We start from the raw sequence: 26,218 nt of genomic DNA on the forward strand, positions 1-26,218 counted from the left end.
ATTGCATTGATCAATCATTGATTTTAGAAGCACTACAGTAGTGCTTTAGTTACTGCGCTAAAACCTGATGACACCCTTGCAGAATCTGCGCTGAGGTTTGGCCCAAGCACCAAGGACTTCATGGCTTCCATGACCGGGCAGCTCCTATAATGTGTAATGTGTAGGTGGCCCTGAACATTAATGTTAGTGGTGCATAAAATGTTTTGATAATATTTGTACACACTTGTACAGAGGTGGATTCAGGCTCTCTCCATTCCCTTATACTTGTATCTTCAGATATATGGGCATGATAGTATTTGAGCTATGAACTGATTCTTGACCTTAGAGCAGGGTGGTCAACATTTTTCTTTAGCAGAGGACTTGAACAAAATGAGCAAAGGTCCACGTGTTGGATAACTTGATTAACTGGCTACAGTAAAAGTATAACCAACGTAAAAGATGTGTTAAAAAAGCTACATGAACACTTAAATTAACTTACATCTTGCCCGTTGTCTGATATACACAACTGCATGGGTCAGCATTAAAACACGCGGTGTAGCACAGACTCACTGCAGTGATTCCTCTTGACGTATCTTTAGCATAATGTTGCCTTGTATTGATTTCTTAGCAGTTGCTTTGTTTTCCTCTGGAGATTGAGGTGGTCCAAGGTCCCATCTGACTGCAGCATCCCTGGTTTGATTTCCTTCAAAGTGTTTAGTTGCTAAAACTCACTCTCTAAAGAAAAAAATATACCAAAAAAATAATCTTTTAAACACAGACAGACTGATTATAGCAGCTGCTCTGATCCAAACTCTAACAGTAGCAAGCTAAAAATCAAAATCACACAGTGTGTTGAGACTGAGAGTTAAAAATCTGGCTGCATAAATGAGCATTTTTCCCAAACCATAAATATTTAAATGACTCAGACTAAACCCAGTGGAACAGTGCCTTCATTAATCATCAGCGGTCATGTGTGCGTAGGAGAAAACTACATTTTTCAGTGTCCTCTGACTGAGTGCTGCATCTACCATCTGTGTAACGTGAGGCAGCTTAGCAAACATTTACACCCTCCAGACACAACTCAAACCCTACAACAAGAACAACAACAGCAACAATTGTGAATAAGGCCAGTGAAAGTCCTTCCTCGTCCTCCTTGCCTCCAGGAAGAGAGGCATCAGCTGCAGCTCTACCCTCCTGTTTCCGGGGACAACAGTAGCCTCGGGCTCCGTGACAGCAAGTCCCGCCCCGGGAGCATCACGCCAACCACGATGGTGAGTTTGTGTGTTCGGCTCACACGCGTGAGAGTGAGCCTCCATCCAGCCAGAAGGGCTCGCTGGGCCGAAGCCGGCTTCGGTTTCTGGGGCACGAAACAGTGAAACGCAGAAGTTCGCCCACTCACCACGTCACCAGTGTGCCTGCCCTCCCTGCAATAACTCCATCATCACTCGGCTTTTACTAACATTGCATTTGGCAACTAAAGATGCAGATGTGTGAAAGATGTGGGAACTTATATTATGCAGCCCTTTTATTATTTTTAGTTTGACCTGTTATCAGCTGACGTGCAAACATGATGAAATCGATTTTGAGGCGTTCGCGTCTTTAATCAAAGCTTCTCAGGAGTGTGACTAATAAATCGAGGCTGCTGTAAAGTGCAGGATTCTGTGTGCCTTCACTTGCACTTGTTTGGTGTCAGTCGTGGATTTGTGCTTACCGACCATCTGGCATGGTACATTTAAAAATGCTGACACGCATCATCACCTGCAGCCTGTCGACAGTCTGCTATGATGGCTGCGGGCCACCAACTTTTGTATTTATGTCCATGCATTTGTTACTGAGAAGTTTCAGTAAAACTCCACTTATTTCGGGATGTGTCTTCTTCTCCTGTAACGCCTAAACATTGAACACTTCAGACTCTGCTATTTCGTTTTAATATAAATCATAAAGGACATAAAACATTTTCCTTAACTGCCGATTTAATCAAACTTACTACTTAAAGATAAAATGTGCATTTAGCTGGGGACTATTTTCAGAGTATGATTTAATACATGTGTAGTATTTACAGGACAGAATATGTGGCGGAAAATGAACTAAGGTGGCCTTCATAATAACTGAACACGTGTGGCTTTACTAATTTCACTAAGTTGACTAGTGGGCACTTGCTTTGCAACATAAACTTACCAACATAACACTAACATAAACTAATTTTAAGAGTGGTCTTGCGTAGTAGTTCTCCAGGTTTTCTGAAGGTCTCTTAGTCTTTCTTTGAACATTTGCTGCTTTTTTTTTCATTTTCATTTTTCAGTCCAATGTACCTGAGTTTTCACGCTCAGATGGATGTTTGTTTTTCTTTGTTTGTTGTTTGTTCAAATGGCATTGGATGAACCAGTGTCCTGACTACACAAAGAACTCATTTTAAATTTAGGAGACTTTTGCAAAAACATTTATTCAATTTCTTTATTTGAGTCTATGAAAACTACCAAAGATACCACAGTAAGCCAAAAGCCTATATCTCAGTAAACCCATCTACAGCAGACGAACATTATCTGAAAGTTATATCTTTAAGAAATAGGAAAAAAATCCAGCAAAGACTTGATACAGCACCTGAAAGATGCTCCTGGCCCTTCAGTAGATCTGTCTATGTTTCACTGAATCCTCATCACAAGTGGTCCCAGTTGAAGGGTGGCTGTCAAGAAGCCATTCTTAAGGAAGGGAAATAGGTTGAAAAGGCTGAGTTATGCCAAATTAAACAAGAAATGGACTGAAAATCAGTGGCAACATATCTCATCAAATAATTACTCCAAATTTAAACATTTTGCTTCAAACTTTTGTCAGTATATATGCATGAGGTCAGGAGAGAGGCACAACAGTGAGTCTCTACAGACATCTAAAAAACATGATGGAGGGTCTGTCATAGTTGGCCGGTGGTTTTGGAGAGCTTGTCAAAATTGATTATGAATGCAAAAAAGTGCCGTGAGATTTTGATCCACCATCTGGAAAGAATCAGACTGGCAACAGTTTCATTTTTCATCATGACAGAGAATGAAGGAAAAGGAAGCCAACATCCAAAGAAGAGCTTTGAATGTCCTAAACTATTCTTGAGGACCACTTAAAGGAATAACAAGAACGCTTGTCTAATACAGTTCAGCTGTGTTGAAGAATAAAGGTGGTCAAACCAAATATTGACTTTCAAGCTTGTTAGACTTCTGCAACCTCTGTTATCTCTATTCATGTTTGCACGTTTCTATAAATCAATGCACCTATTTCCCATTTTTCTTGCAAAAAATAAAGAAATGAAGGGCCACTCACAACATTTACACAACATTGTACATTTTTTTTAATATAGGTTGGTTGTCTAAACAGCCAAATTCAAGCCAGAAGCTCAAGCTTCAGACTGCTCTAAATTCTCAGTTTCGCTTTTTTCTCCTCTTGGATCTGCGAGGCAGCTCTGGCTGTGAGCACGGACACCTTGGCCACCTGCTGTTTGGATCTTTTGCTTTTGAGTGGCAGCCAATCAGAAGAAAGTTGGCTGACCTTAAAGAGAGAGGAGCTTCAACAGCTTGTTTCAGACAGAAGATGAACCAAGGCTCTGGACCAACATCCAGTAAAAGCTAAATATAAGCACTGTTTTGAACTGTCAGTCATGCAAAGCTGTCCAAGAATAAAATATGTGGGCCTGGATGTGAGAGCGAAGCCTCCTTTAAACAGATATGTGCTTGTAAATATGCAGAATTTGCAAGTAGATTTTCTAGCTTACAGGCCACTTGTAGTCTGAGTGCAACTAACCAATCATTTGTTTGAGCAACAAAAGAAAGACTGATTTTGCCCCATTAGTCATAAATCACAACCAGTGGGTCCAGATTTCTGCTGGTTATACTGAGCGCTCTGAAAAACTGATCCTTTTTTTTTTAAACTCTAACCTATGTGTCAATTTTTATTTATTTATTTTTTTCCACAGAGGAAACGTGCCGAGTCGCCTCCTCGTGTCACCAGCATCTCCACGGCCGGCACTTACAACAGGAGCATCTTTGTGCCCCACTCCTCCTCCTCCTCGTCTTCCTCCTCCCCCTCCGTCCATCAGCACTCCTCCTCAACCCTCCCCCACCAGTCCTCCTCCCACCCTCAAACCTCGCCCCACTACTCCACCTCCTCTCTCCCACACAAACACACGTCCCTCCCCCTCACCCAGCATTCCTCGCCCTCCCTCTCTCGCTCCGCCAGAACCCGGACCTCCTGCATCCCACCGACGCCGGCGCCGACGGCACCTCTCCCCGTCTGCCCCTCGCCTCAGACGGGCATCCGATACGTGTCCCCCTCCTGCCTGGACCCACACGTACACCTGCAGGCCCACTCAATCAGGTATGAATGTTTTGATTCAGCCAGCTGACTTCCTCAGGGTGAGATAAGAAACCAAAAATCAAACTTCACCTTATTTTTTATATTTTTTTACTTTTTGACTTAATCCTTACCAGGGATATCACATGTTCAACAAGTTGTATTAACAACCTTTTGAACTTTATATAAAGATATGAAAATATGATAAAAAGTAGAGGGAGCAATACAACAATAATTCTTAGTGATGACATTAATCAAACCGATACAACAAGGACTCAGATCGCTGGCATGAACTGGATGTCGGGATTAATCAGCTGTCAGTCTGTGTTAATCTCAGTGCTTAGTTCAAGATGAGCCAGCTGTAGCTGTCCGCTGCAGATCTCTTGATGGAAACCTGCCCTACCAGCAGTCATCACTTTCCATGACAGCGTGGCTGGTGATGTTTCCACATTTGTGACTCTGTGTGTCTGTCATGGTGGCAAAATGTGGTCTCATTCTTGCAAGTACTACTACAAATGCAACTTTAAGTACTGAATAAGTAATTAACTACATCATGATTAATAAATAACGCCGATCATCCCGCTACAGAATCATGTTTTACAACCTTCTCATTCATGTGGATCTTACTTTGACATTTACTGCCAACCTTAATCAGTGTCACATGGGGGCTGGAGCCTATCCCAGTTACCATAGGGCGAGAGGCAGGGTACACCCAGGACAGATGGCCAGTCTCTCACAGGGCTAACACACAGAGAGACAAACAACTATTCACACTCATGGGCAATTTAGAATCACCAATTAACCTAACCCCACTAACTGCATGTCTTAGGACTGTGGGAGGAAGTCATAGTACCCGAAGAGAACTCACGCAAACACGTGGAGAACATGCAAATGAGGCAACAGTGCAAACCATTGCTGCAAATATAGACTGTATATAAAAGATAGCACATAGACACTGTGATGTCACATGTTGGTCTGTCGGCTTTGTGTTTTTGTTAGCTCAGCGGTTTGTGACTCTAATGTGGATCATAATTTACAGACAAACCTTTCATGGTCCACGAGTCCATGAATTAATCAGAACAGGGTTTACGGAGGTCATGGATCAAGACAGATGAAACAGTGCAGTCACAAAAAGTCTAATTAAGACAGACATTTTGAAGAGGGATGTTATCCTGACCTTGTGTACTCATTGCTGTGTGATCATGTAATAATCAGTTTATGACTACTGAGGATTTATGCATACAAATACAACAATAATTCTTAGTGATGACATTAATTAAAACGATACAAGGTTCACCTTGCTAATGCCAGGTTTGATCCCGTCTTGTCTTCAGAACTGTCAGATTTGTCGGCTGCACATCCATAATGTGACTCGCCCCTATTAACACATCCAAGTGGTTCTCTGTTGGTGACTGTGGAGGCCATTTGAGTTCAGTGAACTCAAAGTCATGTTCAGTACAATATTTTATTGTCCAGTTTTGATGAGCCTTCCCCAACTGTAGCCTCAGTTTCTTGTTCTTAGTTACTGTAGTTTTCTCCTCTGACCTTTGTCATCAACGAGACATTTTCTAACAGAGAGCTGCCGCTCACTGGATATTGTCTCTTTTTCAAACCATTCTCTGTAAAATAAAAGGAGAGTCCCAGCAGATCAGACGCTTCTGAAATACTCAGACCAGCCTTTCAAGCACCAACTACCATACCAAATTTAAAGTAACTTAAATCACCTTTCTTCCCCATTCTGATGCTCAATTTGAACTTCAGGAGGTGGTCTTGACCATGTCTACATACCTAAAGGCATTGAGTTGCTGCCATTTTATCGGCTGATCATTTTCACTCATGCAACACTTTATTCTTTAAAAACACCTGAACATGCTGGAGCTTGAGCCACAGACCTTCCAATTGGTACACAACCCACTCTTCCTCATGAGCCACAGATGTACCAAAGGTCTAACAGCTGTAATATAGTGTAAATACCAGTGAGGTGACGTCTTGTCCTAAAGAAGGTATTCAGTAAATGTCAGTCTTTATAAGCTGAAACAGTTATGGTCCTGCTGCTTTCCTTTCTCTCTTTTCTGACTGCAATTGAACACCTTAGCATAACAACTAAAGGTGTAATTAACCTGTAATAAATGCCATTTAATTCAAAATTGTAATGTAATTATATTCGCATACAAATACTTAAAGGTAGACACACTACCATAAGGGGGTAAGTCGAGTTTTTACAGGAAACAAGGAAGTAATTATACTGTAATTACTTATTATTATTAGCATTATTACTATGTAAATTTAAGACTCCATAAGTAATTTTAAGTATGAGGTAACTAATTTGGAATAAAATGTGTTCCCATCTTACATCACATATTGTACTTTTCAGGGCACAAATTGCCTTAATTTTGTCTTTTTACTTTTTTTATTCAATATTCATTAAGTAGATGTGCATGATGGATATTCTATTATTTACTTTTTTGCTTACGCTGTAGTTTAAATCCCTGTAAAAACCTCTGACTTCTTACCAACTTTATTCTAGCGTACCTACCTTAAAGTAGTAGTATGCGGATATAATAACATTTTAATTTCAAATAAAATCCTTTGAGATTTGTTTTAATTACAGGGGAATTATGCCCTTAGTCGTGGGACGTGTTATAAAATGTTACGAATGTTTTTCTTCCCGTCATGTTTCTGAATTAGTTGTGATTAAAACACTAAACCTGTCTGCGTCTTGTGTCGTGCAGGGGGCCATACCTGGAGCAGAGGGGGACAGAAGGGCTGAAGCAGGAGTGGTTCACCAAATACTTCTCCTTCTGAGCACAAATGCATACAAGCATACAGACACACACATACACATACAACAGCTGCAGGTACATTTCATATCCACTTCATTGCTTCTTATACACATCTGTTTGCTTCCCAGACTCAAACACACACACAAACAGAGAACCTTGAAAACAGACAAACACATCAACAGACATATGGGCTCATCACCAGCAAGGCCATTTCAAACATTGCCTCAAAGCTCAACCAAAAAGTGCTTCTCAAACACATGCCTGACCTCTTCTCAGACATTGGCCTGCCGGATCTTGTTTGTATAGTTCGGAATGTCGCCATATGTTTTTTTTTTTAAAGGACGTCTTCCTTTTTTAATGCAACTGTTGCCCTAATCCCATCGTGTAACGATTCCAGGCAGGTGTTCATTAAGAAAAAGAAAAAAAAAAACAGCAACCAAGTGTCTCTTTGCGTATGGAAGCATTCAACATATTCAATCAAGATCCACATCAAAATGGACACACACGACTCACCATACCAAAATGAAGCTTGTTTCAATGCAAAAATGTATAATAATCTTAATGATGAAATTGAATAAAATATTTTGTTTTTGTATGTGCGTCTTTTTTCTGTTTATCACATTCTTTGAGCTTAAGATGCTTCTCCGTGGTTCAGGGTATCACTAAAAAGATTCACATCATGTGTCGTTTGTATGGCAACGTGCAGTGTACTCCACCCGCTGCAAGTAGTGCACAGTACAGGAAGGTGGATTTATAATGTTGAAGTAGCTGAAATTCTTTACCAGGATGATTTATAATTAGTTGTAAGTTTTGTTGATAAATTACCCAGAAAAATCTGTTACTGACCAATTTATCAAATTAAATACTCGACATATCTAACGATTTTAACTCACTGTTCCAATTAGTTAAAATGATTTATAGACTGCTGTTAATCTGACCACTGACTTATTTTTTTCATCTCAGGACTTAAAAGTTATTAACTCAAAGATAATACACATTTTTGATTTGGAGACATTTCACCTTTCTGGAGGGAAATAGTGTACCAAGCTTTCTTCTTGATGGTTATCCACAGGAATAAACCCAAACTACTTTAAGGCAGTTTAGTTATACTTTGTTTACTACTTGGAGACATGTTTCACAGCTTACTGGGCTCCGAATAATCCACTAGATTTCCTTCTGCTGGCATTTTAATGCAGTACAATACATTCCCTATCAGTTTAATAAAGGGAGCCCTTCTTCAGCCCATTCCTTTGTCTAACTGCTTATCAAATTCAGAGTCACAGGAGTGCAGAGCCAATCCCAGCTCTTTTAGAGGGAGAGGAGGGGGTACACAGGAGGACGGGGGACCTGGGCAGGTCCCCAGAATATCACAGGACATACACAGAGACAGATGACCATTGACTAACATTCACACTCACGGCCAATTTAGGATCATCAGTTAAGCTAAGATGGATGTTTTTGGACTATGGAAGGAACACCTGGAGAAAACTAACACACGGAGTACGTACAAACGCTGACAGATTCAAACCCAGAACCGTCTTGCTGTGAGGTGACAGTTCTGATTACTATTATATACGACCATACTAAAACAATTATAAATCTAAATACCCTGGTACGCTGTAATAACATATCAACTTAACATGCTTCAATTTTTACATCTTCTTACAGACTTTTATTTTATATAAAAACATTCCGAACTCTTAAAATGTGCATTTATTGATTATAATGCTTCACACAGAAGTGAATCCTCTGCCAGATTTACCTGTTAAATGTCCCGTTTACATTTACATACCATATTTTTGAGATCTAATCTTCTATTTCCCCTTGTGGCCCTTCTGCTTTTCAAATGAAATCACATCACATGTTTGTGAACCGTTTCATCATTAACCAGAGAAAAAAAATGAAAGAAAAGCTGAAACCTGGCCATGTAGAAGGTAGTGATTAATTTACACCAAGTAACAGATTAAGAAGCAATGCAGACTGCAAACACTGAACCACATTGCTACAAGATTAAGAAAGAAAAATTTATCATGATAATTTTTTTCAAAATTTATACTTGGGATGCAAAAAAACAAGTGAATGGATTTATTAGAATAACAACATAAAGAAGCTCCACTGACCACCAATATATAATCTTCAGTCATTTTAATGAGCCTTGTTTTATGACAGCATTGTCTGCACTACACTCTAAGTAACTCTTCTGTGCCGGCGCGTCAACTGGGAACACCGTCTTAACTTAACAGAGGACGAGCGGGAAGAAACATTGCACCCCCTTCGTGCTAAAAATGTTCTCTGTGTGAGTTTCCTCACACTTTGCGTTGAATCCTCGTGCTACTGGAACATGGGGCAACTCCGCAACGCCTCTGTGGCTGAACTGTACTGGAGGACATTGTCATAGAAACCAGTCAGCTCCTCTCGCACGTCCTTGGCAGTCCTCCCCCCTGAGCCGCGGTACTTCATAGAAAGCAGCTTGGAGCAAAGGTAGTGGAGCCACAGTATGTTGGTATGAGGGTGGTAAGCAGCCCAGTTATTTCTGATAAAAGACACAAACAGCATGAGAGGATCAATAAATCAACAACAATGCTGCATTTCTCACTGTGCTGTCATGAACTTTAACAATGCCAAGAGTGTCATATTTGACACGTGAATTTCTGAGACGGCTCCATCATCAGTGTGAACCGATACTCTAAAGCAGTGCTGTCAAACATAGGGCACAGGGGCCAGTCCGACCTAATAGTCTGGCCCGCTGCACTGCTTTATAAAATGTGAGGGATTTTTTTTTCTCCACAGCTTTTCTGTGAATTAACAAAAACTTTTAGTCTTATAATTACAGGACTGTGTGGGCAATGAGCTACCAGAATTGTTTGGTTTTTTGTTGTAGTTTTAAACATTTCTCACAATTTGAGTCTAAAGAAAATCAAAAACAGAATACTCTCATCATTTCCCTTATATTGAGATCACTCTGAGATTAAATGTGCAGTTAAACTTCTGTACAGTGACAGACAGGGCAGTCTGACCCACTTAGGATTAAAGTGGGCTGTCTGTGGCCCACGACGTAAAATCAGGTTGACATTTGTGCTCTGGAGAAAAGGCCAACGGCAGGGAATGTCCTGACCTCCTGATTCACAGGGAATTATGTAACCTCGCCTCACTGCTTTTTTTCCCTTTCTTTTTAAATTTGACATAATTACAAACATGTTTTTATGAGTGTATCAAAGAAAAAGAAATCCTACATAATAGCAAAGCAAAATTATAATTTACCAGTTCAAGTTTAACAGTATCACTGGTTTCATTTTGTTTCCAGGTTTGTTTCCTCATTTCAGTTAAGTTCATTTATAATGTTGGTGGTATTCGTTATTTCAGGACACAAAGAACTGACTCCATGTCAGCATCTCAGTCTCAGACAAATGAACAAATCACTCGTTCTTTCTGGTTTGATTGAAAAGTATGATGAAACTGACCTGGACAAAAACTAAAAACATTTACTGTATATTTTTATTCTAGTTTGTTTTGTTTAGTAGGTGCACAGTGATAGATGTATAGAGATACAGCTATAGAAAGATACAGAGACATAGAGTGAGATAAAGACTTTAAGCCTTTACTGCACAGAGACTCCTGTTACATGGCACATAGATGCTTGATCACTTAATGGACTGACCCGTTTTCCTGTCTCATGAGTCTGTAGATCTCAAACTGGTAGTCTCCCTGTCCCATGAAGAGCTCTTCATCATTTGAGATGTCACAGGACACCGTCAAACCATCTACAACACAAAAGCAACATTTTAGAACCACTACGTAATATTCACTATGTGTATAACACAATCCATTCAAAGTATGACAGTAAGCAAGTAGAAAAATATCTGACCGATTTCTAGTCTGGAGAGAGAATAGTCAATGATGCGGACCAGCACCCCTCTGGTTTCCACAGAGTGGGTGGTTCCATTGATGAGGAAGCTCCCCGTCTTCTGCTTGGTTGTTTTGACCAGCACATTTCCCCAGTGCAGGTCCCTGCAATGAACAGTGTGTAGGGTTAAACTGTTAGAGCTAGAGTTCCAGCTGAACATTTGTTAGTTTCCTTCTAAACACTAGAGGGTTTTGTTTTGTTAGCGGGGAACAAACTGCATCTGTAAGCGTCTTCTTGGGAAACTGTCAGTCGGTGCTGTAATTTATCAATGTGTGTCAGTACCTGTGTTCAAAGTGAAGCTCCTGCTCAGCAACAGCCAAGGCAGCAGTAACCTGGTGAAGGATGCTCTTCGCCACCGCTAAAGATGCCAACTTGAAAACACAACAAGAGCATAAATTAGACAAAGTCTTTTAGACTATTTAAGTGCAACATTCAAGGCATCCAATTTCCCCACGAGTAAACATCCCTGCAAATTCACCCGATAATCAGTGCAGTGAGAAAAAGTGCAAAAAACAAAACAGGTCATGAGGTCCGAGCACCTGTGCCACACACACTGAGCACCTTCTTCCTGAATCTGACGTCTGAATGTGTCGTCTTCATGTCGACACATTCAGACGTCAGAGTCAGGAAGAAGGTGCTCAGCATGTGTAAGACCTCAAGTCAGAAAATATTCATAAAACCTTGCAGGGAGATGAGATGTGAATGTTGTGTAACAGCAATTTAAGTTTCTAGAAGCCAGAAAAAGTCCAGCCGTGCCAAAGATAACACTAGTCCGCAAGAATTTTCAGAAGCAAATAATTTCTTTAAGATGTTCATCATCTTCTCTCATTACCTCCAGCGTGCAGTAATTTATGGTCTGGCTGACATTAAGCTGTAATGACTCAACTCAAGAACTTGCTATTTTTATTCAGCCGCTCTCGTCATTAAAATTTAAAAACATTTTTACTGAGAGTGTGAACGTGAAATAAGCAAAGGCTTCTTTTTAGCTTAATCTTCAGTAATGACAATTTGAATACAAAGCGCTTTAACTGACCACAGACACTTTCAGCTTGTGTACTTTCTACATTCAGCCAATGTAAAAGTAGTTTTTTCTCCAGGCTACCAGCTTTACCTTCTGTATCTCTGAACAGTCACTGAGGTGGCAGATAAAAGCTCAACATTTCCACAAAGACACGGGGAAAGCTTTGATCCCTACCGTTCCGTTGCTGTTCTCCAAGTCGATGCCGCCAAACTCAAACTCCAGGATTAGGAATATTTGGTCATTTTCAAAGAAATCTGAGCAAAGACACAAAAAGAGAAACCCAAATCACATGATTTGCTTATTTTAGGGACCGAGTGGGTTCACTTATGACCCTATCTTAGAAAGAAAGTCTAAAATATTTTTTTAATGGCTTTATATTATTTTCTTAATCAAAAATTTGTTTTTTGTTTTGTTAAAAATCTATGACAAATATTTAACTGTAATCACTCACACACTCACACACACACAGGCAGAACAATTACATTCTCTTACACTAGAGGGCAGTACAACTACCTGCTCTAATTAAATGGGTACCAACTGCCAGGAAAACAGAAGAAGACAAAGAAGAAATTAATTAACAGCCAAGTCGATCTGACCTGGGTCCTGCAGAAAAATCCAACCCTGATGAAGGCCCTAGCACGAGTAGTGGTCAGAAAAAAGCAGATAAAAAAAAAAGTACACTGGGGAAAAACTGACCCAATTCCACTATGACTGGTGTGCAGGGGGGAAATTATCAATATGCTTTTTGTGACATTTTTATTTGGTGGTGTGTTGTGTGATTTGGGGAGCACTGATCTAATGATGTGGGGGGCATTTTTTAGGGCCACTTTGGGCCACTTAATATCTACCAAGCATCATTTAAACACCACTGACCACATCCATCCCTTTTTGACCAGTGTACCCATCTTTGATGGCTGCTTCCAGTAGGATACACACTATGTCACAAAGCTCAAATCATCTCAAACTGTTTTGTTTTTGTTTTTTTAAACACAACAATGAGTTCACTGAACTGAAACAGCCTCTAAAGTCACCATATTTGAATTTAATAGATCATGTTTGGGATGGGGTAAAACCAGATTCCCATCATGGATGTGCAGTTGATAAATCTACAGCATCCATGCAATGATGTCATGTGGAAACCGGCCAAAATCTCTGAGGAAAGTTTCCAGCATTTTGGTGAATCTGTGCCACAATTAAGGTGTGACTAAAAAAAATTAAAATCTATAAATGTACAGCTGGTCATAAAGAAAACAAACAAACAAACAAACAAACAACAACAACAAAAAAACATAGCAAGTTGGGCAAGAACTTTTTTAGCATTAATAATTAAAAACACAGACCAAGTTGAATCTTAGTTAGAGAGAAGTTAATATAGAAGTAAGTTAACCCCTAACCCTAAGAAATACACAAAACATGTTCTTGTGAATAAATTATAATGAGCTCTGTCTCACTGACCTGGTCTGTCGTTCTCTGAGCCTTTCTGTTGGTCAAATGTGTCCCACGCTTTCAGGAAATCTGCAGGGTAGCAGCCTTGAACACAGTGAAGACTATGGGGAGAAAAATAGACACAAAGTCACATTAAGACTCAAAACTACTGAGGCACTAACAGAAAAAAAGACCAAAGAAAATACTTACTCTTTGAGTCCAATAAAACCATTGGTCTGGTTGTGCTGCTTCTCTTTGAGGCTGCTCAGCTCCCTGGTAGAAGAAAACAAAACACACAAACACTGCTCATTAGAGCTGTTCAGCTGGAGTACTTTGATGTGGTTCACCATTAGGTATCACTGTACTGAAACATACAGACCTTATAAGCTCTAGCATTACAGCAAATGGACTGCATATAGTGAGCAGTGTGTACCTGCGGTTACTTACTTAGAGATAATAATTTCATGGAGAATCTCTCCAAAGGTCTTCTGGTCCTCTCCGTTCACCTTCTCACTCCCCTCTACTGGAATGATCTGAAAATACAATCCAGCGTGGGACTTCTTGTGTTGAACGTTTGCAGTTTTTTCAGTAACATTAGTGGTTTTATTTTTGAAGCACATTACAACTCAATTGGTTTACACTACAAATTACTGGCCTGTTCCCTGTCCTTTTAGTTCTGAGCCATCATCAATGCCCCCTTTGTGTTTTCATTGATTCATTTTGGTCTCCTGAGCGTCATGTTGAAGTATCTTTGCTCCCTTTTAGTTCTTTTCTACTACTTAAAAACTATAAGACCAGCTCAGGATCAGAAAAGGGCCAGAAAAGGAAAAACAATGCACAATATTTACCTTCTTTGATACAACTCACAGCTGTAACTCTCTAACAGAGCTCAGTCAACGCTACACTTCTAAAACATGTTGTTCACATACACTCAAATGTGCTTACTTTGAGGGCGACGGTGTCTCCTGATTCGTTGTTGGTGGAGAAGACTTCCCCAAAGGTGCCCTCTCCAATCTTCAGACACTGCTTCATACGCTGGGGGAGAATGCACTCTTCCCAGGGCAGAGGCCGCTGCTGGCCACATTCAGCATACACCTTCTCTGCGTCTGACAGGTCTGCGTCTTCACAAACCTTCAACAACAGACAAGTGGGAGGAGGTTACGTGCATCCACAGCTTGGATGTCACGCCATCAGGTCTAACAACCCAAATGCAAAGTGCAGAGAAACCAACAGAAAGTCTGAATATATAACTTATGTGTGTTTAATACCAGGGATTGCTGGCCCAGCAGCTGTGACCGGAGCCGCTTGGGGAGTGGCGTCCGTAAGGGTGTGGTAAAGAGATCCCGACTGAGATCAGCAGTGTCCGTCCTCCCAGAAGAGCCCGACGCTGATAGACGTAAACTCCTCGGAGTGAGCAGCACTAAGGAGAGGGAATGAGGGGGTGGGGATGGGGGTGGTGGGGGGCAGAGAGAGAGAGAGAGAGAGTGTAAGGACTCTCAAAGTCAAACTAAAAGCTTAAAATCCAAACACCAGAGTGTACATCATTACCCAAGCCTTTGCGATGAACAGAGAGGGCGGCTTTGATCCGGCTCCAGGTTTTCGTGTTTGGTGTGAAATCAGCCAGCAGGGATGAGAGGTTGAGCCGACTTGCTTTCACCGGGGTGGAGAAATTCATGATAGAGCCCAAAAACTCCTACATATGGCACATACAACAGGCTTTAAGTTAAATGACTTAAAAGCCTTTAAATGTTTAATTAGTGCTCAGTGGATCGTGACAGAAAAACTTAAGAGTTAACACAGATCTGCTCTGTGATCAGAAATATTCTGCTTCTTCACTTACAGGACAAGTCAATAGCTTCATAGTTTTGAGGTTTGGAGATCAAATGAAGTAATCATTTGTGGCACTAAAGGGACAATTCATCCACAAATTGTATATAGATAGATTATTTTCATGCTAATTTGCCCAGTTTTGGAGATTTTGGCTGCATGGACATTTGCCTTCCTTTGAATATAATCAAACTACATTGCAGCTACATGGAAGCTTGTGCTCGCTACAGTGTGAGAGCACCTAAACATTATATGCTTACCCATCACCAGAAATGTGATGTTGGTGAGATGCAGGATTTCTTTATAAATGCAGCACACTGAGTGCAAAAATAGGAGATACTGGTAAGCTAGAAAACTTGGAAGCCAATTAGAGTCTTTTGTCACACCACATGTTCAACATCAAGAATAATTATCTGGTCACTAGTTTCGTTGGCATGTTTTAACTTTAAATTTGGCAGGTCCTTGCAGAGTCCTCAACTCTGGTACAGGCTGAGAGAGCAGACACCCCCTCTATCTCTTGTAGTGGTATTGAGTGGTGTGTGTGTGTGTGTGTGTGTGTGTGTGTCTGTGTAAAATAAGATGGGGTCAAAAAGTTCCCCTCTAAACTCAGTCAGAGTCGGCTTCTTCTCCCACAGTCGATAACCTGCTTCCATCTCATTCCATCTCCACTCCTCAGTCACACTAACCCTCTGCATGTCCTCTTTTCACTACATCCATTAACCTTCACTGAGGTCTTCCTCTTTTCCTCCTACCTGGAAGCTCCATATTCAACATCCTTTGTCCAGTACATCCACTATTACTCTGGATAAATACAACATAATAAAACCAGTACTGGTACCAAAAAAAGAAGAAGATTTTCCATAACACACAGGAAAAGGCCCAGGGAAACCGAGTTAATGATAAAAAAAATATGGCTAAAAAATAACCCTAAAAACTAGAGCAGGGCAATATGACCAAAAATATTTATCACGATATAGATTTGAAAATTTGCGATAACGATATAACTGACGATATAATTGACACTAGACAAAATACTTTACAACTCCACAACTTTATTCATGCAAAAAAACAAATCAATCAATGTATTGTCACTTAAACAAGCAGCTGTTTTTTTTTTATGTGCATTAAAGTTATATAAAAATTTAACAGTGCAAATGCAAAATCCTTGCTGACAGTTTAACCAAAAGGCATTTCCAGTGGAAATTGGCCGACATATCCTCAGCATAACCATGTATAATATCCACAAAACTTAAAAAGAGGTTATACACACACACAACATATTATGTTGAAGCACAGTACGTATCACTCTGCGAGGCTCCTGCCTACGATAGCCGTAATGCTCCGACAGTCCATCAAGCGGTGCGGGTTCGTAGCTTAGCAAAGTCGTACTAAAACATTTGACAGATTTTCAAGCGCCGTGTACGACATAAAATCGTTTCGAGGTCAGTTAACACATCCAGAATTCATACATAAGGCACACGGGATTATAAGGGGCACTGTCGATTTTCAGAAAAATCAAAGGATTGATTTTAAGTGTGCCATATTTTCCAAACAACACGGTAATAACAACGGCCCGCTAGCATGCTCTACCAAAAATAGTGCTTTGTTGTGTATCTGACGGACGAAAGCTAAACCAATTCCACACCACTGAAGTTGCAGCATTTTTACAAACCAATTCTGGTTCATCCTTTCCTTTAACGATCCACTTTCGCCCTTGTCATTCTGCGTCGCCGCCATGCTTTTTCCGCCATGTGCGTATGAAAACAAAGGCACTGCGCATGCGTGTTTTACCCATATTCTATCGCGATATTTCATTTTCTTATCGTTGCCCGACATTATACCGGTATTACAGTGAACGGTATGATATGGCCCAGCCCTACTAAAAACCATAAATTTCACACCCGAGCCTCAACTCTTGTGGCTCAGTAACAAATACTTGTTCACCTGTTACCATCAAGACATCGGGAAACCAAATGTGCAGGTTAATTAGTGCAGCTGCATCTGATTAATACTCTAACTAATAGTCAGCATCATTTGTTGCAAACTGACTGGAGGGATTTACAGAAAAGCAAAAGCATCAACTTAAATGGTAACTTCAACAATGAACCCATTAACCATCACCTTCATTATCCATCCAGCGCTGCTGAACATACAACATACCGTCCTTTGTTCTGTTACTCTGAATTTGATTCTTACCTTTGGCTGCTTGTGCTGTGAGGGGATCATCTCATTGATGCTACAGTCCGCAGCCCTGCTCCTGATCATGTGCGTGCTGCCGTTGCCTTTGTTTTTCCAGCGGCTCACACTCATGCCGCTCACGCACGCCTTCCTCGTTGTCCCAGGGCGGTCTGTGGATGCACTCCGCTGTTTCTTTTCCTTCTGAGCCACGGGCATCTTTTTTCTCTTCTTTACAACTTCTCTGTCTGAGGCGGTCTCATCCTCAGAAGTAGTCAAACGTCCGTTCTTCACGCTGGCTTTCGAGGCAGTCGTCTCTTTACTGTCATCGCTCTCGGACAAGTGGTCCGTCTTTGTCTGGTCGTCACTAGCTGAGTTGGGCACATCTCCGGCTGGTTTTAGCAGAGCACCTTTGGGCCTCATAATTTCTTTCAGTGACAAATTTACTCTCTTTATCCCAACAATAAGTTTATCTGTTAGACATTTCTCCTTCAGCCCTGCTGTGAGATCTGCTGCACATTCTGTCTTGGCTGATTGTGTCTTACCCAAATCTTCCTCTGTCTGCTTTGAGAAGCCTTTTAGTTGCTCTTGTGACAAAACCAGGTTCTTCATCTGGACTGAGCACCTCTTAGTAAGACTTTTACTCTTTGCCACTATAGCCTCGCCTCCCACTGTCTGCACGGTGCTGCTGGACTCCAAATGTGTGCTCATTATAATCTCAGAGCTACTGTCTGTGTGATGAATAGACTGAACATAAAGTACCGATTCTGACTGCTCCATAGGTGATGCGGTCGAGTGTTCGGCTGACTGCTTAGAGTTAACTAATGGAGAAATGTTAGTGTTGCAACTCTGACTCACTGAAGCTTCTTGGTCAAAACTATTACAGATATTATTGACTGTACCTGATAAATGAAGACAAAACGATGCTTTTAAAGACTCTGACAGATCGACTGCTTCACTGCTGTCCACAGGCTGTTTGTTTATTTGTCGGCTGTGCAGTGAGCTTGAATGTCCCAGACAGGATGAGTAGGTTGTTTCACAGCTCAGCTCAGCGAACAAGTCTAATCTCTCCAGCGGCACGGTGCAGCGTGTGGACAAACATTTCTCCTTCAGTGTCTCGATCAGCCAATCTAACCCTCCTGCTGCTGCAGATACAAACTGACTGCTGCTGCCACTGTCTGCAGACAGCAGATTTGCACTCTGTAATTCGCCTTCATTTTTAGACTTTGATTCACTTCTTCTCTTAGGCTCTGAAAATAAATCAATAGATGGTTCTATGTGGTCAGGTAGGTCTGTGTCTGTCTGCTGGCAGTGAAGCGAACAATCTGGTGGGGAGACTATGCCGTCTACTGACATGGATGGAGGAGTGCAGGACAGATTGTTGACTGAAAATGGTTTAAGCTTCCCGCATTTGCTGAAGGATCCTGCTGACGGTGTAGAGCAGAAGATAGGTTTCCTGGGGCAGGGTCCGAGACTGCAATCTGCCAACTCGTTGAGAGATATCTCTCGGAAGGGAGCGCTCATAGAGTTCTCCGCACTTGACGGCCCCAATGCCGGAGGCAGTTTTCTTTTCCTGGAAGGCCTGCTGTAAGGAAAGGCTGTAGAAGTGAAGTCATCTGAGGAGCTGAGTATACTGACAGATGCTTTGGGGACTTTGGGTTTAATCGCAGCGGCTCGTCTACGTTGGGTTACAAAGCGGCCTGCAGAAGAAGGATAAACACTAGAAAGCAGGAGAAGAGAGGATTAGAGCTAATGGTTACAGCAAATAATGATGACATTTCTGTTCAGGCTTTTAACAGAGGTCTTAAAGACACGAATGCTCACTTTGAGTTTGTCCTCATTTTATCTGAATTTCTGTGGCCTTTTGGTGCAGACGTTTCTTCCTCACTCTCCGTGGTGACAGGAACCTGCTGGCCCCTCCGCTTCATCAAAACTCTGTGTCCAGACACAAGCCGGCTCGTCCTGATAACGGGAAAAAACACAAATCATTTCACAAACAGACAAATAAATGCAAAAGAGATGCTCTAAAAGTTGTGAATGGCTAACAATAGTCACTCACTGCAAACCAAACGCTGAAAGTGCTGAGGTAGAGAGTAAAACAGAGAGAGAGTAAAGAGAGTAAAAAGAGAGAAGTCAGGCAGAAACAAGTCAAAGTAATGTAAAACATTTTGTATCAAAAAGCCTGCTGATAAAAAACTCACAACTCATTTTTTAATAATTTAAAAAGTAGCTCCAGCATCTCAAATGTAAAGATGTTTTTCTCTGTATGATTATAAATTTGAGTTTGTTTTGGGACTGCTCTTGCAAAAGTAAGTTTCACTTGAGACATCTGTTTAAACTCTGAGAGCAGCCAAAGTGCAATTGTCAGTATATTTTTTTACATTTGATATTGATTTAGACAAGCAGCCCAAGAGCTGACTCTGCAAACTGCAGCTTTTGGAATACATTTCACAGGAACTGCTGAAAACGGTTGGATCAGCCTTCAGTTTGCCAGAAATGTCAAACCTCTGCTTACATTCACAGTTGTGGTTATATTTAATAGAACCCCAAAACTCTCAACATGCGTTGTCATTTTAGTAATGTGTTGTTGCTTTGTTGTTGTTGTTTTTAAATGCCCAGACCTGGCTGTTTTGCTCTGCTGAGTTAATACAGAAGGAGGAAGTGGAGCGAGCATCCTGCTGTTCTCCTCATCGCTGCTAGTCTCCGTTATACGACGTATGGTCTTTCTTTTGGCAGGACGCACTGCTCTACAACTGGCCACACTACTCTTCTTCTTTCTAAGGAAGGGAAAGAAATGGTGTGGACCACTCACACATACAATACAACGAAAAAAAAGCAAACTACTTCAAGGATATTTTTCTAGCCTAAGATAATCTAAATAATTCAAATGCAGTATTAGTGACTGCAATGCTATTTACCATTTATTACAATATTCACAGACCTGGCTGTCCTGCTCTGCTGAGCAGGTGGAGGGAGAGGAGGTGTGTTCTCCTCATTGCTCGTGTCCTCTTCATCCACACTCTTCTCAGTCAGACAAAGCATTGCTTTCTTCTTGGCAGGACGAACGGTTCTGCCACTCAAGGCGTTGGTGCTCTTCTCCCTGTTAAATGAAAAGCAGATGGAGCAAAGAAGATAGTCAGGCTCACAATCAGAGCAGGAAACTCTGATTGACAACTAAACTGTACTTTGCACACGTCCACAGGGGGTTGTTATGTATGTACAAACTGTTGATTTACTCTACATTTTTGCCACTATTGTAATTAGCTACAGTTTGGTGTATTTAAGATATTTAACTATATTTTCATATAGTAAAAATATAATAAAACGAATCCTTTATAAATATATTAATAACTAAAGACTTCAGATATGTGACTGTATGGACTGGCATTTCTGTGGCTTCCATACACACCAATAATATATTTCTTATAAGCTAAAACTAAAAAGTAGCTGCACAGTTTTTGTGATCCATAATGTAGAGAAAATATTGAAAAGACGGTTTAGTAAAGAAAATTATAAACATACCTTATCCTCTGAGGTTTGGACGGCTCAAAGACGGAGACATCCGAGGAGGACGGGGTGCTGTCGAAGGCCTGCTTGCGGTCTTCAGGTGAGATCCAGGCGGACACCTTCCGCCTCTGTTTCCCGTACGTCTTCAGATATAGCGGCTTTACTGGCTTCATGTTTGACTTCCCAGCAACAACCGTGCCAAAAGGTAAAACTTTTATAAACTACAAATGGAGATTTACCGCGGCTGGAGCACACAGGAGTAAGCCACAGTCTGACAGGTTTATATATCGACCGTTGACTGTGCAAAACCACAAAACCACTACAATGATTTTAATAAAGCGTAACCGAAGAACTAATTCTCAACTAACTCAAGCGTAATAACAGTTTTAGCCTGTATCCATGGTTGCTAGCTTTATCGTTTTCTTGTCTTGTAATAAATCGGAATAATCCAACCCGCTTCTTGTTCAAACTGCTGGAAAACGGTGATTGGTCTGCAACTGTTCGGTGGCTTTATCACAGCGCCCCCTGGAGGATTGGAGTAATCGCAGCAGGCGTTTATATTTGTTGCAATTTTTCCTTTTTGCTGTCCTCTTGGCCAGGTGGTGGAAAAAACATTTTAATTTCAGTGAAACTTAAATAAATAAATATAGTATATATATAAAACAAACTTTGCAAAAACTGAATGTAGCTTCTATCTTGTGACGGGAATGATGTGATATCACTCATGAGAGATATGTGTAAGATATGATTCACAGATTCACCCGTGTTTCATCTTGAAAGTAAATATTTTCCTTATATTAGTTAGATTTACATTGCTTAAATACACTTACTACATTTCATGTAATGGAGGCTACTGGAGATTTGGAGCCCATGCCAGCAGTTCCAACTGGGGTTTTTAATTAAAGAAAAAAATATATATCATCATTTGCACCCAAACAGTTAAATGTTGCTGTTGGGTAGTTAGTTACTGCTCCCCCAACAGGAAGTGGAAAAACATATTGTCTCTGTTTATTAATCCTCAAAGCTGACAGTAGATTTTTTTAACATAAATATTTGCTAAACTAAATAAATAATATTTCCGTTTTTCCACTTTGATGTTTATTTGTTTGTTTAGATTTTTTTTTAGTAAAATCGCCAAAATTACTTTATTTTATTGTTAACCATGTAAACGTTACTTCCTTTGTGAAATCAAATGATCAGTTATAAATACTTGACACAGTGTGTCACAAAATAACTTTAGAATAAAGACCCATTTATGTGATTTAGTTTGGACTAATTCAAAATGCCTAAGTACCACGTCACACACAGTGTAGTAAGTAGATTTTACCACCAGGTGTCATCATTTTAAAAGAATATTCCCCAAATTTGGTCTATGCTGAATGACACCATATTAATTTTATGATTAAATAAATAAAATAAAGTTTTGTCTTTATTTGTATTATTCATATTAAGGGTGCAACATAAAGCGCTCACTGCAAACTACAACTCATAGAAATGTTTAATTTGTAAATGTTATCATGACCAATTGATAGCAGCAGAGGAAAAGTCAAAAGCAACCTGTTAAATCCTCTAAATACAGAAATATTTCACTTCACGTGTTGACTCAAACATAAACTCCAGCATACATCAAGCTCCACATTTCATAGACCCAACACGGCTCCAGCCTAAACTGGATTATGCCCACTTAACTTTTATTGAATTGAACTGATTTTTTTTTTAAAAATTGTGTATGTGCTTATGTATTATATTTTTCAGCCTTAACTAAATATGCACTGTTGCCAGATCTTATATGGCATTCATTTGTGTATATTATGAATTGTGTCTTAAAATTTGCCAAAACCAAAATGGTATAGCCTACATATAAGTATGTTCATTTCACACAGTCAGTTTTTGTTTGTGGCTCAACTGTTGCACAGTTTTGCTTATTATCAGTACAACAGGTTTATTTACACTGTACTTGCAGTAATAGTTAACCTTTTGAACATACTTGAACAAGCAAATATTAGATTTTTTTTTATGCACCAGTGCTTGGATAAGGGGATCAAAGACACATACAATTGACATTTTGTACTATTTTCACAGTTGAAAAGAATGAAATAACAGTTTAGTCACATAGAAAAGGTAAGTACACCCCTAACTTTATCATACCTTAAAATCATAAAGCTAGTGTGTGAATCTGGGAAAGGATTTAAAATATAAACAAACAAAAATTTCCAAGAGCTGAGGATTTCAAACAACCTATAAAATTCAGCCCAAGAGCAGACTGCTTGAGGCTTAAAAGTGTTTGTATCTAGTAAAAATGAAAAGAATCTACAATAACATGGATTTGCCACTAATATGACCTGCAAGGAGAAAGTCTTCACTGTTCACAGAGCATTAGAGCAAATCTGTAGTTTGCTAGTGAAAACAGACAGACAAATCAAAGCCCTCTTTGATTTGTCTGTCAAATCAGGCCACAGCAGCAGTAGACATTTTTGAGCTTTTTAAAGAGAAGACTCTAATACCTACTATTAAGCGCGGATCACAATGTATCTAACAGTGCTTGCAGATGTCCAAGGGAAATTGCTGGTAGCTTCATTTAAACAATTATCATTTCCACATAGAAGAAACTGATGTTATAAAATGGTATAGTCGAAAGCAAAGGTCCAGACTTAGATGCCGTTGAAGTGCTGGTTGTTTGTGCATGTAAGGAAAACCAGCTTCTGATGCCAACATGTGCAAACGTACATAAAAATGCAGTATATATGGCAAAAACAGAGTTTGAACAATTTAAATAAGCTTGAAAGTCAATAATTGGTATGACACCTTTATTCTTCAGCACAGCCTCAACTCTTTCAGGCAGCTTTCTTGTCATTTCTTTAGGTAGTCTTAGTTCTCCAGGCTTCTTGAAGGACATTCAAAGCTTGTCTTTGGATGTTGTCTGCCTTTTGTTCTGTTCTCTGTCAACATGATCCCACAACACTTTAATAGTGTTTAGGTCTTTGCTCTGGGGAGGCCAAACCTTGGCTGATAGTTTCATTGGATGTGTTTTTCTATCCGAGTGTGCTTTTATTGCATTTGCGGTGTATTTGGGATGCTTGTCGTGCTGAAAAATAAAGCTATATAAAGCCCCAATTGGCATTTTATATGACTTCAACTAAAGATATGAGAACAAATTGTGTGTACCTAAAGATGTGTTAAGTGTCTTAACAAACAAACAAACAAACTCTGAAAAATTTCAGGTGCAAGATCTGAACTGAAAAAATAGTGAAAAAGCAACCTATGTCCAAAGGAAAACTCTGGAAGATCTTCAGAAAGAAATTAAGATGTCTCGAGACTTTTGCACAGTACTGCTTATACAGTAATTTCCACATTATGCTTGCTTATTATTATATTATACATTTTAACCTATTCTCTGCAGGTATTCCTTCCCATTTCGTGTGTTAGGAATAATCATGCTTTCTGTCGACATTTTCATTGTCACTTTTTTTTTTGGACAATGCTTTCCTAACCAACAGTTCATCTTTCCTACTGAAACCTCTTGATTTAAAGCTGCCAGCAGGCATCACAGATTAAAGCGCTAATATTGAGCCGCTCTCTGCGTGGGCAGTAAAAACAGAGGAGCGTTTGCTTCCGGAGCAGCGTCCCCCGGTCCCCCCTGCCGGAGACCAGCGGCATCTGGGAGGGAGGAGAAAAGGGAAACAATCCGAGAACGGAGGGGTGGAGAGAGAGAAAAAAGACAGGAGCTCTGCGAGGAGTACGTGAACCCGCAGGAGAAGAGGTGAGTGATGTGGTATGCCGATAAATTTCGCTTCAACGCAGGGACTTGCGGTCGTTTTACGTCTCGTTCAAATGAAAAACGGGAGTTAACTTTTCCCGTAATCTTCCCCGGGCGACGCAGTGATTGGCATCTGAGGGGCCCGCTGTGTTACAAACGGTTGGCGAAGGTGGTGGTGGTATAGGGGGATAGGCTGGGGCGGCAGATGAGGGGAGGGGGCATTTACGGGACCCAGGGTATGCTTCTTTCACTTTATTGTCACGTATTTTCCCGGTGTCCGTGAACGAGCTCTCACACAGCGTTCAGGGAGTCACACGTTCAATGCGCAGCCGTAAACGGAGCACGGTCGCGGGCAAGGCAGCTGCCGCTGACTCCAGCTTGACTTTTTAACTCAGCCGCTGTGTCGAGGGGACCGAAAAACAGGAGAACCGTCCGATTGTGGACACAACATACGTGTAAAATAACCTTTGTGGCACCTAACGGCTCTTAAACGTGTGTCGTCTTCATGCAGAGGGCCTAGGCTCAGGTAAGAGACGGGGGAAACTGTCCAATCATCCAAACTTGGCCAACCTCAAGACAAAAACAAGGCTTTTTTATGCTTCACACCCCTAAATACCTTCATACGAGGCAACTAGCCAGTTTGGTGCATTAAGCTAAGTCAGTAAGATGTAATATTAATTTCGGCAAGTGACCAAAATAAAAAAAAAAAAATCAGAAATTTTGGAGTGAAGCCTAGATTGGTGTTTTTATCAGTTATTCGTGGATCAGGCAACAATGTGACCTTCCTCACATCTTCAGTTGTATAGTAAATCATTTAAATTTAAGATGATTGATCCAACAAGTATCAGTCTGTCACTCCAACAGTGGCTTAAATCTTTAATCAATTAATTATTTTCTGTTTGTAACTAATTAGCTGACAGATTAATTCAGCCTGCGCCAGTTTTCTGTCCTGTGGTTTCCATCCAGAGGTTGGAAACATTCCCATGTCGTGCTCTGTTTACAGCAACAATTTAAGTAATAAAAAGGCTCATTGTGAAACAAACAGGCATAAAGGGGGTATTCTCTTCACTTAGGCATATTACATTGAATAGTGTGTGGGGCTGTAGGCCATCAGAAACCCCTGGGAGCCCAGTCAGGGACTTGCAGTGGTGCTTGGTCCTGGTTGGTTGTGGCTAGCTAATCATTTCCAGCCTTCCTCTGGTTGTTTCTGCCAGAGCTCCCCGAGAAGATACGGCTGTTTGTTTTATGCAAACATGGAGCCACTTAATTGCATGTTTATGTTTTTGCGATATAAAGAATCTAGAGGAGGACGTGAATAGCTTTCCTGTTTTAATTTTCTTAGAGGTAGGGAGGAGAAAGAGAGAGGGGGAGAGAGTGAGAGTTTGGGATACGTAATGATTGTGCATAAACACCTAGAGGGAGCGTCACTGTTGACTCTTGTGGTAAGACTGTAAACGCTTGGGACACAGTTCATGTAATATATTGCAGCCTATGAGGAGAAGGAGGGC

The 26,218-nt window shown here is 40.6% G+C and overlaps 3 protein-coding genes across 11 annotated transcripts in view; 2 read left to right on the forward strand and 1 right to left on the reverse strand.

The window, feature by feature from the left end:
• fam184b (family with sequence similarity 184 member B) overlaps positions 1 to 7,689 on the forward strand; it is a 32,207-nt gene extending 24,518 nt beyond the window's left edge. For 5 of the 6 annotated variants that reach the window (XM_084931345.1, XM_084931341.1, XM_084931343.1 and 2 more), the window contains 3 exons: positions 1,143 to 1,250; positions 3,935 to 4,335; positions 7,044 to 7,689. In XM_084931345.1, the coding sequence (XP_084787471.1) occupies positions 1,143 to 1,250; positions 3,935 to 4,335; positions 7,044 to 7,116 (582 nt within the window). In that variant the 3' untranslated portion in view covers positions 7,117 to 7,689. The remainder of the gene's footprint in view (positions 1 to 1,142; positions 1,251 to 3,934; positions 4,336 to 7,043) is intronic. The other variant, XM_084931344.1, reaches the window with a different exon arrangement.
• Positions 7,690 to 8,715: 1,026 nt separating this feature from the next.
• haspin (histone H3 associated protein kinase) lies at positions 8,716 to 21,418 on the reverse strand. Its single transcript, XM_084931348.1, has 16 exons — positions 20,969 to 21,418; positions 20,388 to 20,546; positions 20,068 to 20,223; positions 19,271 to 19,408; positions 17,468 to 19,166; positions 14,993 to 15,137; positions 14,713 to 14,864; positions 14,390 to 14,575; positions 13,892 to 13,977; positions 13,655 to 13,717; positions 13,475 to 13,566; positions 12,194 to 12,273; positions 11,281 to 11,369; positions 10,960 to 11,102; positions 10,753 to 10,855; positions 8,716 to 9,627 (listed from the first exon to the last, which is right to left on the reverse strand). Exons 1-16 carry the CDS (start codon positions 21,124 to 21,126, stop codon positions 9,426 to 9,428), a joined length of 3,651 nt encoding a protein of 1,216 aa, XP_084787474.1. The 5' UTR covers positions 21,127 to 21,418; the 3' UTR covers positions 8,716 to 9,425.
• A 3,146-nt stretch (positions 21,419 to 24,564) lies between these two features.
• apbb2b (amyloid beta (A4) precursor protein-binding, family B, member 2b) overlaps positions 24,565 to 26,218 on the forward strand; it is a 54,666-nt gene continuing 53,012 nt past the window's right edge. For 2 of the 4 annotated variants that reach the window (XM_084931349.1, XM_084931352.1), the window contains exon 1: positions 24,565 to 24,713. The gene's annotated coding sequence lies outside the window, so the exon portion shown is untranslated. Of the gene's footprint in view, positions 24,714 to 24,955; positions 25,237 to 26,218 lie in introns of those variants that run through there. The other 2 variants (XM_084931351.1, XM_084931350.1) reach the window with 2 other exon arrangements.

Source organism: Perissodus microlepis, chromosome 6 (assembly GCF_051167445.1).
Source record: "Perissodus microlepis isolate ML-2025 ecotype Zambia chromosome 6, ASM5116744v1, whole genome shotgun sequence".
In the NCBI taxonomy this organism is placed as follows: Eukaryota; Metazoa; Chordata; class Actinopteri; order Cichliformes; family Cichlidae; genus Perissodus; species Perissodus microlepis.